The 13,087-nt window shown below is 45.6% G+C and overlaps 1 protein-coding gene across 1 annotated transcript; it reads right to left on the minus strand.

The window, feature by feature from the left end:
- Window positions 1–290: 290 nt before the first annotated feature.
- MGP (matrix Gla protein) lies at window positions 291–6,463 on the minus strand. Its single transcript, XM_014964198.1, has 5 exons — window positions 6,391–6,463; window positions 3,653–3,803; window positions 2,825–2,860; window positions 1,531–1,606; window positions 291–668 (listed from the first exon to the last, which is right to left on the minus strand). The coding sequence occupies exons 2-5, from the start codon at window positions 3,711–3,713 to the stop codon at window positions 530–532; spliced, it is 312 nt and encodes a 103-aa protein (XP_014819684.1). The 5' UTR covers window positions 3,714–3,803; window positions 6,391–6,463; the 3' UTR covers window positions 291–529.
- Window positions 6,464–13,087: the final 6,624 nt, after the last annotated feature.

Genomic DNA, 13,087 nt, shown 5'->3' on the forward strand with positions numbered 1-13,087 from the left:
AATATTTTTTTTCCCCACCTGAGGAAAGATATTTTAGATTTCATTTTCAAAAAGCACATCTCGCCCTGCTTTCTGAACACTACGTCAGGACTGGGAACTGAAATTTACCAGTGGCTTCTAAAAGAAGCAATTTACAGACATTGTAATACCTTTCAAATTCATATGACTGCAAGGTAGTAACTTTTTTTTCTGTAATCTGCACCAGATTATATGATAAACAAACTCAGACTCTTCATGGAAATCTGCACACCACCACCATCTCCCCCAAAATACTGTGACTCATGAGCAGATAGTATCAAACCAGCCATTTATTGTGTAGTAAACACCCACATCCTGAACTCTCGCTGATCTCCGCTACATCAGCTCAGCGCTAATTAACACAGTGTAGGAATCCATGGCTACATGGGAGAGAAGCAGCAAGGCAGGATAACATACAGGGACACAAGCAACTGAATATGTTTCAGAGCTATTGAATTTTTCTGGGAGGATGCCCTGGGCACCAGGCCCCAGGCTGGGGACAGGTCATCCTTTACTTAGTCCTCCTCCTCATAAAATAGTGCTTGTAAGCAGCAGGGTAGCCATGGTGATAAGCATAGATTTCACAGGGGTAGTAGTCCTCGCAGATCTCCCTCTGACGTTCCTGGGGCCCCTTATGACGCTCCCTGATCCTGCAAAAGTAGGAGAGAGGAGTGGTAAGTGCTGTCATCTTAAATATCTGTCTACAGCCCTTTCCCGCCCCACAATCCCCCACCAGGACTAAAGGTTCGTCACCTGATTCCATCATCCAGCTACCACAATGCTAACATACCAGCTTCAGTGTTCACCACACCCAGGGGACCAACATGACTACAAGAGCATTTTGCCTCTACGAGGTAACCTTTTATTTCAGGTCTATGTAGGGTGATGGGGAGATAGGAAGAGTCCTCCCTCCACAGCCCCCCCACATTGCTGCCTTCAGCTCTTCTGCTCTTCCCCAAAGCCACACATGGAACAAAGACCTGAAACATCCCGCAAAGGGGCCACCTGGTACTGTGGAGAAGGTTTGCCTTGACGCCTCGCCAGGAGATGATTTCTGTGCTTCAGCCTTTATTATCACAGGCCCTGCATGAAGCATGAAACTGCCTATATGTCCTTTTTATAGATGAGGCAAGGAGGCACCCAGATGGCCGTGTGATTTAGAAAAGGTCATACAAATTATGCATGAGAGCTGAGGACTAGAACAAGATCTCAAACTGAGCTTCCTTTCTGGCCATCCCACACTGATTCTCTCTCCTTCTGTTGGTGTTTCCTTCAGACAAACTAAACAGAGCCGTGCCAGCATATGACAGGCCCTCAAATGCAAGGACTCACTCTCTGCTATCTAAATTCTGGTTTCTCCCAGTGTTGGGGACTTCAGGGGCACCTCACACTAAGAGAGGGACTGAGGCTTCCCAGAAGTCACCATGGCTTCCTCCCCTGGTACCAGCCAGTGCCTGGCAAGGAGAGACATCTCCCCACTCCCATCCTCAGTGTCCTGAGGCCATAACATACCTCTCACGAGAGAAGCCTTCTAGGGTTGAATCAGCTTGTATGAAGCCATTGGCCCTCCGCCTGTTGAGGAAGGGATCTGAGAAGGCAAGGGGTTGTTCAGAGTAGACAGACACTTTTTCAAGTCCAGATTTCAACAAAAAGTTAGCTTCCACATTTATAACAGCCTCCTTGTCTGCCCTCCCAGGCACAGTGAAACCCAGGACCTTTTAATATTCCCTGCTGTCCACCCTGCTGGTTCGTGCACGGGCTCTCCCTCTGGCTTGTGCAGCCTGTATGGAAGTGCACACACTGCTCTTGCTCTGCTGTTACTCAAACCACCTGGGGTAAAGCTACTGTGATTTTGCTGCCACTGCCCCTCTGAGTGAGTGGAGCTTGGCCAAGAAGTACGTGCAAAGCTGCACAGACCATGGGAGGTCTGGGCACGCTCAGCAGAATTAGCAGAATCATGAAATTACAGGTAAAAACAGGAAGGGCCTGAGTAAGTCTATCTGCCTCCAAGGTTAGGCAGTCACTGAGCAGTCTGTGTGGCAGTTTTGGACTGAGGTGCCTCAAGGTCGCTTCTGTCCTTTTTGAGAAACATCACAGTCCTACTGCAGAGTTCAGGAGTCTGTGGATGTCTTTGGTCTTGGCTCCCACACGTGCCTTTGTGCTTCTGACTAGCTGCTTTGTGAAGTCCTTCTCCCAGATGGTCTAATTTGTTTTCGATTTTGATTCATCTGTTCTCTAACCTCTCCAGAATATTGCTTGTTCCAGACTGAAGCTCTCCACCCTCTCATGCTTTTCCTGTGACACCAACTCTCTCCTCCAGCCAAAGGATCCCTCCTGCCCATACATCCCACCTGCTTCTTCCAAGGTGCTGAGAGTAAGGCTCTCACCATCCTTGGGGGAAAACAAATCACGTCACTGGCTTCTGCAGTGCCCCTTTCCATGCTCCTCCCAGAGCTTTTTGAGCAACGTCCTTTTCTAGTGTCACTTAACCTGTTTTAGGTGCATGCAGCAGGGATCTAAATTCATGACTCTTTGCTTTCCAATTCTCATTATATTATTTGCAAAAGAGTGGTATGCACTTGTGCATGACATGAGTGGTATGGACTTATGAAGTATTATGAAGACATATGAATTACTTTTTTTACTTTCTCCCTTTTCATCCTGAAACTCCATCACCAAGTAAATTTAATTTCCCTGGGCTGAGTGGTTCTGCCTATTTAATCCCTACAGTAAAGTACAGGGAAACGGTCTTGGAGATGTCTGTAGCACACTTCAAATTCAAGAAAACAGTAAAGAAGTCTCTTACTGAGATATTCATGGGATTCCATGCTCTCACGGGACTCTGAGGAAAGAAAGAGTAAAACACGCGTTAAGACGCTGGAAAACTGTATTGACGGGATTCACAGTCTTTCACACACCAGAGATCAACAGAACACACACACACACAAATCAGAGAAGCCAGGTTTTAAGGCACTTGTTTAAAAGGAAAAAAAAGGGATCAGTGGTGTGACCTAGCATTTATATGAGGAGTTTAGGGTGCTCAGGAGTTTAGAATGGAGCTACCCGATGTCTTAGTGAGGACTTCAAGGCTCGTGTTTGGTCTTCCAGTGTGTGATTCTCACCTTCATGTTGCCGACACTACAGTGAATATGGTATCTGCTTAGCTTCAAATCCTGCATGTGTGCTCAGGGAACGGATTAGCACAGTGAGATGTGCTTGACTCTTGCATGGAACAGCATCTTAATTCCATCAGGATGGAACTGTGTGCCTCACAGGAAAAGGGGGCTGATATTACAAAAGGAGAAAGGGAAATCTCCCCATTAACAAGGAAGAACTAGGAATAAGTACTCTTATTGTAGTCCAGACAACAGAGGGGCAGAAAGAGGAGCAGTCTGCAAGGTGAGTTGGAACAGAGAGGAAGGGGCTGAAGCACCCTGGACCACAAACCACGATGGCTGGAGCTGGAAGCTCTGGAGCAGGACTAGGAGAATCTGACACAAGGGCAGGAAAGCAGGCAAAAGATCAAGTTAAGGGGAAAGAAGACACAGAGTTAAATAAAAAACATCTGAATAGACCCAAAGATGTCTGCAGGTTTGGAGTTATCACTTTACTTGGTAAAAAACAGGTCACCTACCATAGCAAGTAGCAGCCATCACCAAGACAGCCAGGAGTGTAAGGATGATGAGAGTGCGCATTGTGCCAGTGCAGGGAGGAATCTCTCACTCTGTCTCTCTCGCTGAGTCTTGCTCTCTTCCCACTAAGGGCAGCTGGAGAGCCTGGGCTGCCTGCAAAATTAGCAGTGGAATGTTTATTATGAAAACAGAGCCAGGAGGGGGCCCATGAAAAAGCCTGGGGAAAGCGATGGCTGGCTCTTTATGGAGCCATTACAAAACATCCTCTATTAGCAGATTGAATCAGGTTTCGGGAAGGAGGGGGCATGCCCCCTTCCTCTCCCAGTTCAGGGCTGGGGGCCATAATTCACAAGCAAGCATGTCACTAGCACTACATGCTCAGAAAAGCTGGACTGCGCAAGTGGAAGGAATGTCATGTGCTGCCGGGGGCCGGGAGGGAGAGGTGTGTGCTGATCCCAAATGTAAATGTTTGCTTTTCCAATTTTCCCTCTGATCTGCCCTCTTTGCCCTCGCCATCCTCTGTCTGGATACACCCAGCCCAGACGGTTCTGTCAGCTTTGCTGATGGAGACATGGAGAACTGAGGCTTCAAATAGTGCCTCCCCACTTGGCCCCCCTCCCTCCAGCTGGCCAGTGGTCAGAGGAGGAACGCAACCCTACTGTCCCTTCATCTGTCCTACTTTACTGCTGCAGGAGTGACAAGCACCAGCGTAGAAGGATCCCTTCTGCTGGAGGCATCATGACTTTTACATTGAGATACAGCAACACTCAGAACCCTATGCCTGCAGATCCTCACTGTAGACCTAGACTGCTCTTCCAGCCCAAGGGACAACATCTTGGTGAAGGCAGAGGTAACCATATCTCTCAGGACTGCTGCCTCACTGGGCATAGAAGCCAGATGTCAATGCAAGGCTTTTCAGCTGGGATGAAGACTCTTGGGAACCTCAGCTTCTATCGCCTAAAGACCTTGTCTGGGACCAATGTCCTGGACAGGAGCGAGGGACAAAAGGTGGATTTTTCTCATCCCCAACTCTGTGGTACAGTATGGGGGACTGAAAGAAGAAAGGGGTTACAGAGATGGTGTCCCTGCTGGGTGAAAAGCAAAGGGGAGTAGTTTGCTAGAGGCAAGGCAGGGAGGGAAGGTGGGTACCCAGTGCCTACCAGCTCTCTCTCAGGGCAGAGGTGGGGCTGTGACCACGCACTCTGCCTGGGCATGAGCCTAGGGCACACTAATCATTGCTATGTCTGATCCAAGCTGTGGTGGCCACCTGTTTTATCCATGTGTACATGCAGGCATCAGAATTTCTCACTGACAGGGTGCAGACTGAGTCCACGCTGGGTGCAGACCGTTCCCCCCAAGCCAGTGTGGTGTTGTCACTGCTGTCACCTGCAGGGGCTGGTCTGAGGAGCCAGGCAGCAGGTGACACAGCCAAGAACTACAGGGACAGCTAGTCAGAGCCTAACACTATCCCAATGGGGAGGGAAACTTCAGTGAAACAAGATTACTCTGGGCTTTACAACTTACCCTTTTAATGCCAAACTCATGGCCCTTACCTGAAGCCAGTGGTCTCTGGGAGAGAAACTGAGCAGGGCATTCAACTTCAGACCAAGGAGAAAGAATTGCTTTTCTTCTCCATTATCCCACCCCATGCAGAGAGCAGCTCAGTCCTGAGTCATCAATGCCCCCCATACCATCCATGTCCTGCCTGTTCAGTGTTCAACCCGAGATGAGGAGGTAGTGCTGGGGTAAAAGCCAGAAGTCTGCTACAGACACAAAGTCAAAGAAGAAATGAAACTTTTCTGCTTTCCCTCCGAGCCCTGCCGCCCCAGTCTCTCTGAGGGAATTCTCTGCCCTGAGATTGTTTGCATTCCTTAAAACCCATGGTTTTGGAGTTAGCATTGAATGTGGATTTCATAGGTTTCCTGAATGTTTTGTACACTCTGGGAGCTCACGGGAGCTGCCAAGAAAGGGAGGCCTGAGGGAGAGACTGGAGGAGAGAGCCCAGAGGGAAAGCAGTGGGGCACAGAGAGGAAGATGCTGGGAGTACTCTGGAATGAAGGTAAGGCTTGACAGCGGGAAACTCCAACACACTTTACAGCCAAAACCTCTTTATTTATCTATCTTCACACAGGGCAGAGCCCTCTGGGAAGACTCTGCTCCCATTTCAGAGGACTCTGATCCCAGAATGCCTGGAGCATCCCCTGCCATCAACCACAGAAGAGCCACAAACACCACTTTAACCCAACTGTTTCATTTTTCACCACAGAGGCAATGCATTTTCCAAGGGATGAATGAACACTGATTACACAGCCCTAAATCAACAAATCTCTTTCGGGGAATACTTTGAAAAAGTACATCTCCTTTCTACTCCCTCGGCACTGCATACTTCTCCAGCACACATCTCCTCTTCCCAGCACCAGTGGGTTTCCCCAGAGGTAACACACCGTGCAGCACAGTGAGCCCAATCCCCCTGCTTTCTCGCAGCACCCACTGGTTAGAAATCCAGTAAGAGGAGCTAAGGTGAATTGCCTGCAAATGCTGAGGAGATCTCTGCAGTCTCCCAAATAAAGGGGGGGATCAGAAAAGCAGCCCTCTGACCTGTCTCCTGCTAGAGTGGAGAATCACAGTGTTACACACACCATAGCAACCACGGCTAACATTTTGCAGCTGTGAAGCACCAAGCAAAGCATTTATAACAAGCAGCCGTCCAGGAAAAGCAAAGCAGTCCCCGCATACTCACTGAGCTGTCACTTCCCCGCCAGCCTGCAGCTCCTGTCTGAGGGGACAGCTCTCCCGGCGTCCTGGACCCTGGACTGAAGAAGAGGGACCTTTTATTTATTAGCATTGATCAGTGACTCCTCCCCTCTTCTGTCTCCCACTCTTGATCCACCCCCAGGCTACCACCTTCTCCGTCAAAAACACCTTCTGTCCAGAGCCAGGAAACCAACAGCCTCAAGGAACTGAGCCAAGAGGGAGAGGAAAGAGCCAGAGCAGACACCAGGGGCTGGTGGGGGAGCAGCCACATCCAGGCTGCCTTTCCGTGCCCTGGAGCAGTGAGTGGGCAGAGGTCTGGGGACAAGCTCTAGTATCCCTCTTTGCCACAAGACATCCCCCCTCTTCTAACCCCTCATTCCCTAGCTGTGGAGACACGCTGCTGGCAAGGGCACTTGTTATTCCACGGGAAACAAGAGGCCAGGAACCTTCTCCCATCTCCTTTCATGCTCCTTTTGCAACTGTCTGATCCCCCCTCCTAATTCCAGGCTACTGTCAGTCTGAAAACTCACATAACAAATTTGTCTCCTTTTGGAGGCAGCTCTAAAACCTCCAGAAGTGACAAACCCTACGAGGCGAAGAGCAGGCTTACACAAACCCAAGCCTCGCTGTTCTTACCAGACCTACTACAGTGCTGGACAGCACATTAGACAACCCAGGACACATGCTTGCTGGACTGGGCTCTTGGGCTTCTGGCCCTGCCTGCACCCAAGCCAAGAGCAGACATTCACCACTCTGGGATGCTGAACCCGTGCAAGTAGCAACCTCCAGAAGTGCTCCCTTGCCCAGCAGAGATCCATGCCTGGTATGTGCTCAGCATGGGTGCTGGCAGGTCCAGTCCTTAAGTAAGGGTAGAGACAGCCTGAAGGACTGAGCTTGGCAGAGGTGAGATGGAGGGGATGGCCAGCTGCAGAATCAGTGGCTCGACAGGTTAAGAAAGAAAACTCATCACATCCGTTCACTAACCAAGTACTGGGCACATAGTCATGAGCCACCTTTGAAAAGCAGGGCAAAAGAGGACATTTCTTGCCCTCTTCTACCACCCCTCAGGGACAGCCTTGTGACATGCTGAACACTAAAAAAAATCAGGAGCCAGAAGATCTGATCATCCTCATCTACCTAGATACTGGAAAAGCTTTGGACCCAGTGCCATCTGGCAAGTTTTTAGTTAAGTTGGAGAAAATGGGCATTAAAGCCAAAATTGTGAGATGGCAAGTAACCAGACAAATGAGACAGAAGCTTGAGCAGTGGAAGGGAGAAATGTTGATAAACTACTAATTTAATTTCTCTTGGGACTAGTTTAACTGAATACTTCCATTAATGACCAGCTTAAAAAGGGAATACATGTTGAAGAAGTTTGTTGATAAGCAAAAGCAAGACAAAGGAAGAAAGCAACATCAGTGGAAAGGAGGCTTGAGAGGTCCTACAGGAGAAAAAGGATGACCTTGGAAGCTGGTGTAACAGAAATAGGGCAATATGCAATAGCACAAAGGCAAGGTCTTCCATGGGGACTAGCAGTAAGAATACTGCTGTAAATTAAGAGCTCATACACTGGGAATAAACAGGGAACAAAAGGAACAACTATGAATCAACAACCATACTGATTCTGAGATGTCTAATGATATTGTGGCAGCAGAGATGGGCACCTGTTAGTGCCACTGAATAAGATACAAGTGAGACCTCAGCAGGAGTCCTCTGTATGGCCCAGGTCACCCATGCTCATCGAAGAAGAATTCCTGTGGGAAATGGTGTAGATGAGGACTAATAAAGTGAAGAGATTTGCAGTCACCCCCAAAATGACAGACCTTTTCACCATAGCCTGTGGGAGTCACCAAGTCTCTATTTCCCTGCATTGTTCACAAAGCTTCTCCAGCAGGACAATGGACTAGCAACTAGGTTTTGTTTCCAGTAGTCTTCCAGAGGCTGTTCCACAGTCCACACCCTCATGATTAGGAGAAGCCCCTAATCCGCTGTGTCTTCAGGGCCAAAATCCATATCCATGTGTCCCTCACTGAGTGCCCAGCTCATGCCAGGAAGGTTTCAGCAGAGTCATTGAGCTCTTCAGCAAGAGAACAAACTCTATCACCTCTGCGAACAGAGCAGGGTTTCCAAATCCAGGTTACCCAGAGTATCAAGTAACTGGACTTACTGATCTGGACAGTCCTTTCCAAGCTTGCTCCTGTGTTTCAGGATGTAAGTTAGTCAACCACCACATGGTCTATGGCTTAGGAAGCGATTTCTCAACATGATAAACAAGTGCTTTTTGGAACAACTAGTTCTACAGCACATGAGAAAACAAGACTTTATTTTTACTTTTTCATTGAGTCCTAAGTAATACCTAGGAACTGATCCAAGAAGCAAGTATAATTGAGCCACTAAGTAACAGTGTCCGAGTATCCACAATATAATTAAAGTCAACAACCTCATGGAATAAATTGTGCTGAAAACTAGCATACTGACACTAAGCTTTAGAAAGGGAGATGTTTTTTAAACACAGGAGCTAGTCAAAAGACTATGAAATAAAAATAAACTGAACACATTTCAGACATTTAAAGAACTTGATATACATATCTGAATCTGTGTTAGTTCTGGCAGCAAACTCACTCAGCTACCCGAAATTAACCCTAAAACTAGTTCAAAGGCTAGTTCAATGTGGGAAAAACACTGATTTAAACATTTCAAAACTACATTTAAAAGGTCCCAAAGATTAAAAGAAAGCAGGAGCACATAAATGGGACAAATGTAGTTTCACAGCAATCAAATCTTTTTTTTCAAAATAACTGAAATTATTCAGTATTTCAGTTAGTGGGGTGGGGAGAAAAGAGTAATCTCATAACAAATAAGTGGAGTTTTTTCCCCAAAAAATTTAAACAGATATCTTTGAAATCTGTTTCCACCTTTCCCCTGAGAATAATTTTGCCCCCAGCATTACAACTTGGTGCAAAAATAAAAGTTTCTAGTGTGAAAATACGTATTGGTTCTAATTGACACTTCTTCTAACAAAGTGAATCTATGTATAGTCTTAGAAGTATTGTAGCAATCACCATCGGAAGCTTACAGACAGTGTCAGTCTCTTGGTGGAGAGAAAGGTTCCCATGCCAACTCATAGTCATTTTCTTTCATGCTTTCTCCAACATTTTGGGCCAGGGTGCATTTTAGAAACTCTCCATTCCATCCTACATGATGACTTCCAGTGACTTTTTCCTGCCCATGAATGTGGAGCACACCTGCACATTCAACCTGAAGGGTGTCACTTGGACTCTGAGACAACTCAGAGTTGTCTCAGTATCCCAAGGAGCAGGACTGAAATTAAACACCATGAAAAGGCCCAGATCCTGCCTCCCTGGTCAAATCCAGGGGAGGACTATTCTTCTTTCATTTGCAGTGTCCTACAGAATGTGGGCCTGTCTCCACATTAGCCACTACTATAAGGAGAGGTCTCTAATTGGTGAGCTGTGGGGCTTTTTTGCTGGTTGGTTGGTAGTTTGGGGCTTTTTTTAGCCACAGTATTCTATTGTTTCTGGAAAATCTTTAAACTATTGCAATTCAGAGATTAGTGTCCAGACACAACCTCACAGTCACAGTCTAGGCAGTTGTGATGCTCCAAGTTACTCCTTGTAATCCATCAGAATTCAAAATGAAGCTTGGTGTCCTGGAAAAATCTCAGTCTGGGTATAAACAAAGGAGCATTTGGGGTCAGCAGTACAGTTCAATAGGAACTCATTGCTCTCTCTTTCTGCTTGCTGCAAAAAACGAGCCTGGCTCAAGCCTTCGACTCCAAGACTCGGCACTCTCCATGGGATATCACTGAGTTACCTTCAGCACTGACTTTCTCTCTTTGGCCAGGACTTCCCAGAACAGCTGTGTTTGGCTGAAACAATGAAAAAAGATTACTGGTAACGGGAAGTTCATGAGCACAGGAGACTAAAATTTCACAGAAGCCAGACCAAGGTTATTTAATGCACTGAATAAAGCAATCAAAGCATTCAAAGCTAAGAGCTAACTCCGTCACTTCCTTTGGCTTCACCCTCACCCACCCACACATGTCCACATACACTGACCATCTTATTTCTCTTTCTATCTGGGAAGGAAGGGAAAAGATAATGTTAATATTATTTGGATGTTGAAAAATTGGCAGAGGCTTCTGTGTAGGGATTAAATAATCCATATAAGTAACTAGAATTGCTTGTACTTCAAGTATCCTATGAAAAACTGAGCAAGCAAAAAGTTTGAACTCTGACTATAAAAACAAAGTGTGCTTCTGGGTTGCACTCTTATGGGAAAGGGGAGAAGAAATCTCTCTTCCTTTTCCACCCCCAACCCCCTCACTTCACCACATGTGCTCAAAAATGTCCTGACCTGATTCATTCTTTGGGATCAGATGAGATTTACTCGCCTTATTTCCTGACCAGACATGCCGAGTGATAAGAAAGCAGCTGTGGTTTCACTCTTCTCATCCTGGTAAATAAAAAATAACAATAATGCCTCTTTTTTTAACAACAAAAATAGTATCTTAGATCCAAAATCTTCCAGTCCTTGTGAAGCCAAGATTGGACTGAAGGATTTCTGTTCCGTCTGTCATGAATGCAGGAGGCCACTGAAATATTACAAGCACGCCTATACTTTTATATATCTTTCTTTGTTCTATCTCGGGTTCAATATCTACGGTATCATAAATTTTGTCTGTAGTAAGTAAATAACTTTTTCTGTGGCACGCCATGCCCCTGGTCTTGGCCTCTGTTGTCAATATCAGATAAAGTTCAAAGGAAGGCTTGGGGCGAGAGGGCAGGAAATGCACGATACCCAGCTAATTGTGAAATGCTGTTTGTGGCAAGAAGACATTCTTATTCCTTAAAGAATGAAATCTGATTACTCTTATCTTCCTGTACATAACTACAAATTATATTAATGCTCCTAACATCACATGCTAGCCAAGTCATTTGACTTGATGACCTTCCTTAGTAATGAATTTCACACACTAATTTGGATAAATACTTAACATTTATTTACTTGCATTAAAATTGACAATTGATTATTTTTATCAAGAAATTTTGTGGTCTTATGAAGCAGGAAAGAATTTTCAAAGGAGAAAGAAAGGGTGACAGAGCCCTGGAACAGGCTGCCCAGGGAGGTTATGGAGTCCCCTTCTCTGGAAATTTTCAAGACCCGCCTCGATGCAGTCCTGAGTAATGTGCTCTGGGCAATCCTGCTTTAGCAGGGGAGTTGGACTAGATGGTCTCTAGAGGTCCCTTCCAACTCTGACAACTCCATGATTCTGTGATAAATCAGATCAATTTTTACTGTTTTTCAATTAGTTTTTCTTTCTTCCTAAAATGGCACTGGACTCCAGAAGTCACAACTTTACCAGGGATGTCGTTGTCACTAGTGGTCATAATTTCCTTTACATTATAAAAGAAACAATGAGAATAATATAAATAGAGAATGAAGGCAAGGTCTGGGTGTGGAAGCACTGGGAAGAAAAGCATAAGAAGGGCTACAAGAAAAGCACATATTGATGGCACTAAGATCCCAGCATATTGACACACAGATCCTCTTGACATCTAGACTGGGAAAAACAAAAAACACTTTAAATCAAGGTATGTCCTAAAACAAGGGACAGACTACACCTAAGACTTAATAAAAGGAAAAATTTAAACCACTAGAGATGATGGTGCTATGATAAAGAACAAGGCTGAGCCATAAGATACCTAGATGAGGAGACAAAAGACAATGGGACCCAACAATACTCAGAAATGGAAAGAGGGAGAGACAAAGGACCACAGTCACTGCCAGTTCCTGAAGGATGCAAAAGATACATCTAAAATGAGCATATGATGGTCAAACTAAGAGAAACCCAGGAGACATGATGAGGACTCCAGAGCTTGTGCCTTGAATCTTCTATGTGATTGCAAGAAAACCAAGTAGTATGAACAAATATATCTGGGTGCTTGTGAATATGTGGTTGGAGAATGCCAGCCTGAGTGAGTGAAATCAGTGTGGCTTAAAACAAAAACCCCTTTCCTTTCTACAGTGTCTCACGTTGACCTCTGTTCTTCCAATATTTCAACAGTATTTACTACAAAATGAAGTATCAAAAGGTAACAAGAAGGATTTTTAAGATGTCCTCAGTATGGAAAAGTCTTCATCCGAAACCATCTCACAACATTATTCAGCTTTGGCAGTGGTCTGTGTGGTATGAAGTTTCTGTCAGCGATCTTTCCACATTGCCCCGTGGTCCTTCTAACCAGACACAGGGAGGAAACTTGGGACAGATGCACAAGAAAAAGAGCAAGGCATCACTGCTTTAGGTAGGAGGTGACATTCTTGGATTCAACATTGTCCCTCACTTGACTTGGTCAATGTTGGTTGGGCTTTGCTGTGCTGAAACTATCTGCCCGTTTTTCTCTCCATACATCATAAAGGATAGCGTTTTAAGACTCAATACAGATGCCAAAAATCACATAAATGACTTACAGTATATATCAGTCCTAGAAGTTACATAGAGCTTTTTTCATAGCAGGATCTTTCCTTCAAGACTGTTGCCAACAAAGACACTTTTGTCCTTCCTGTGCTTTAACTGATGTTTTTTCCCCTCTGCTCTAGTAATAGGATATGTTTACAATACTTCCTGGCCCCAATTGGGTTGTATTATTTGGGATTTCTCT

This window comes from Calidris pugnax, unplaced genomic scaffold (assembly GCF_001431845.1).
Source record: "Calidris pugnax isolate Ruff unplaced genomic scaffold, ASM143184v1 scaffold44, whole genome shotgun sequence".
NCBI classification, from domain to species: Eukaryota; Metazoa; Chordata; class Aves; order Charadriiformes; family Scolopacidae; genus Calidris; species Calidris pugnax.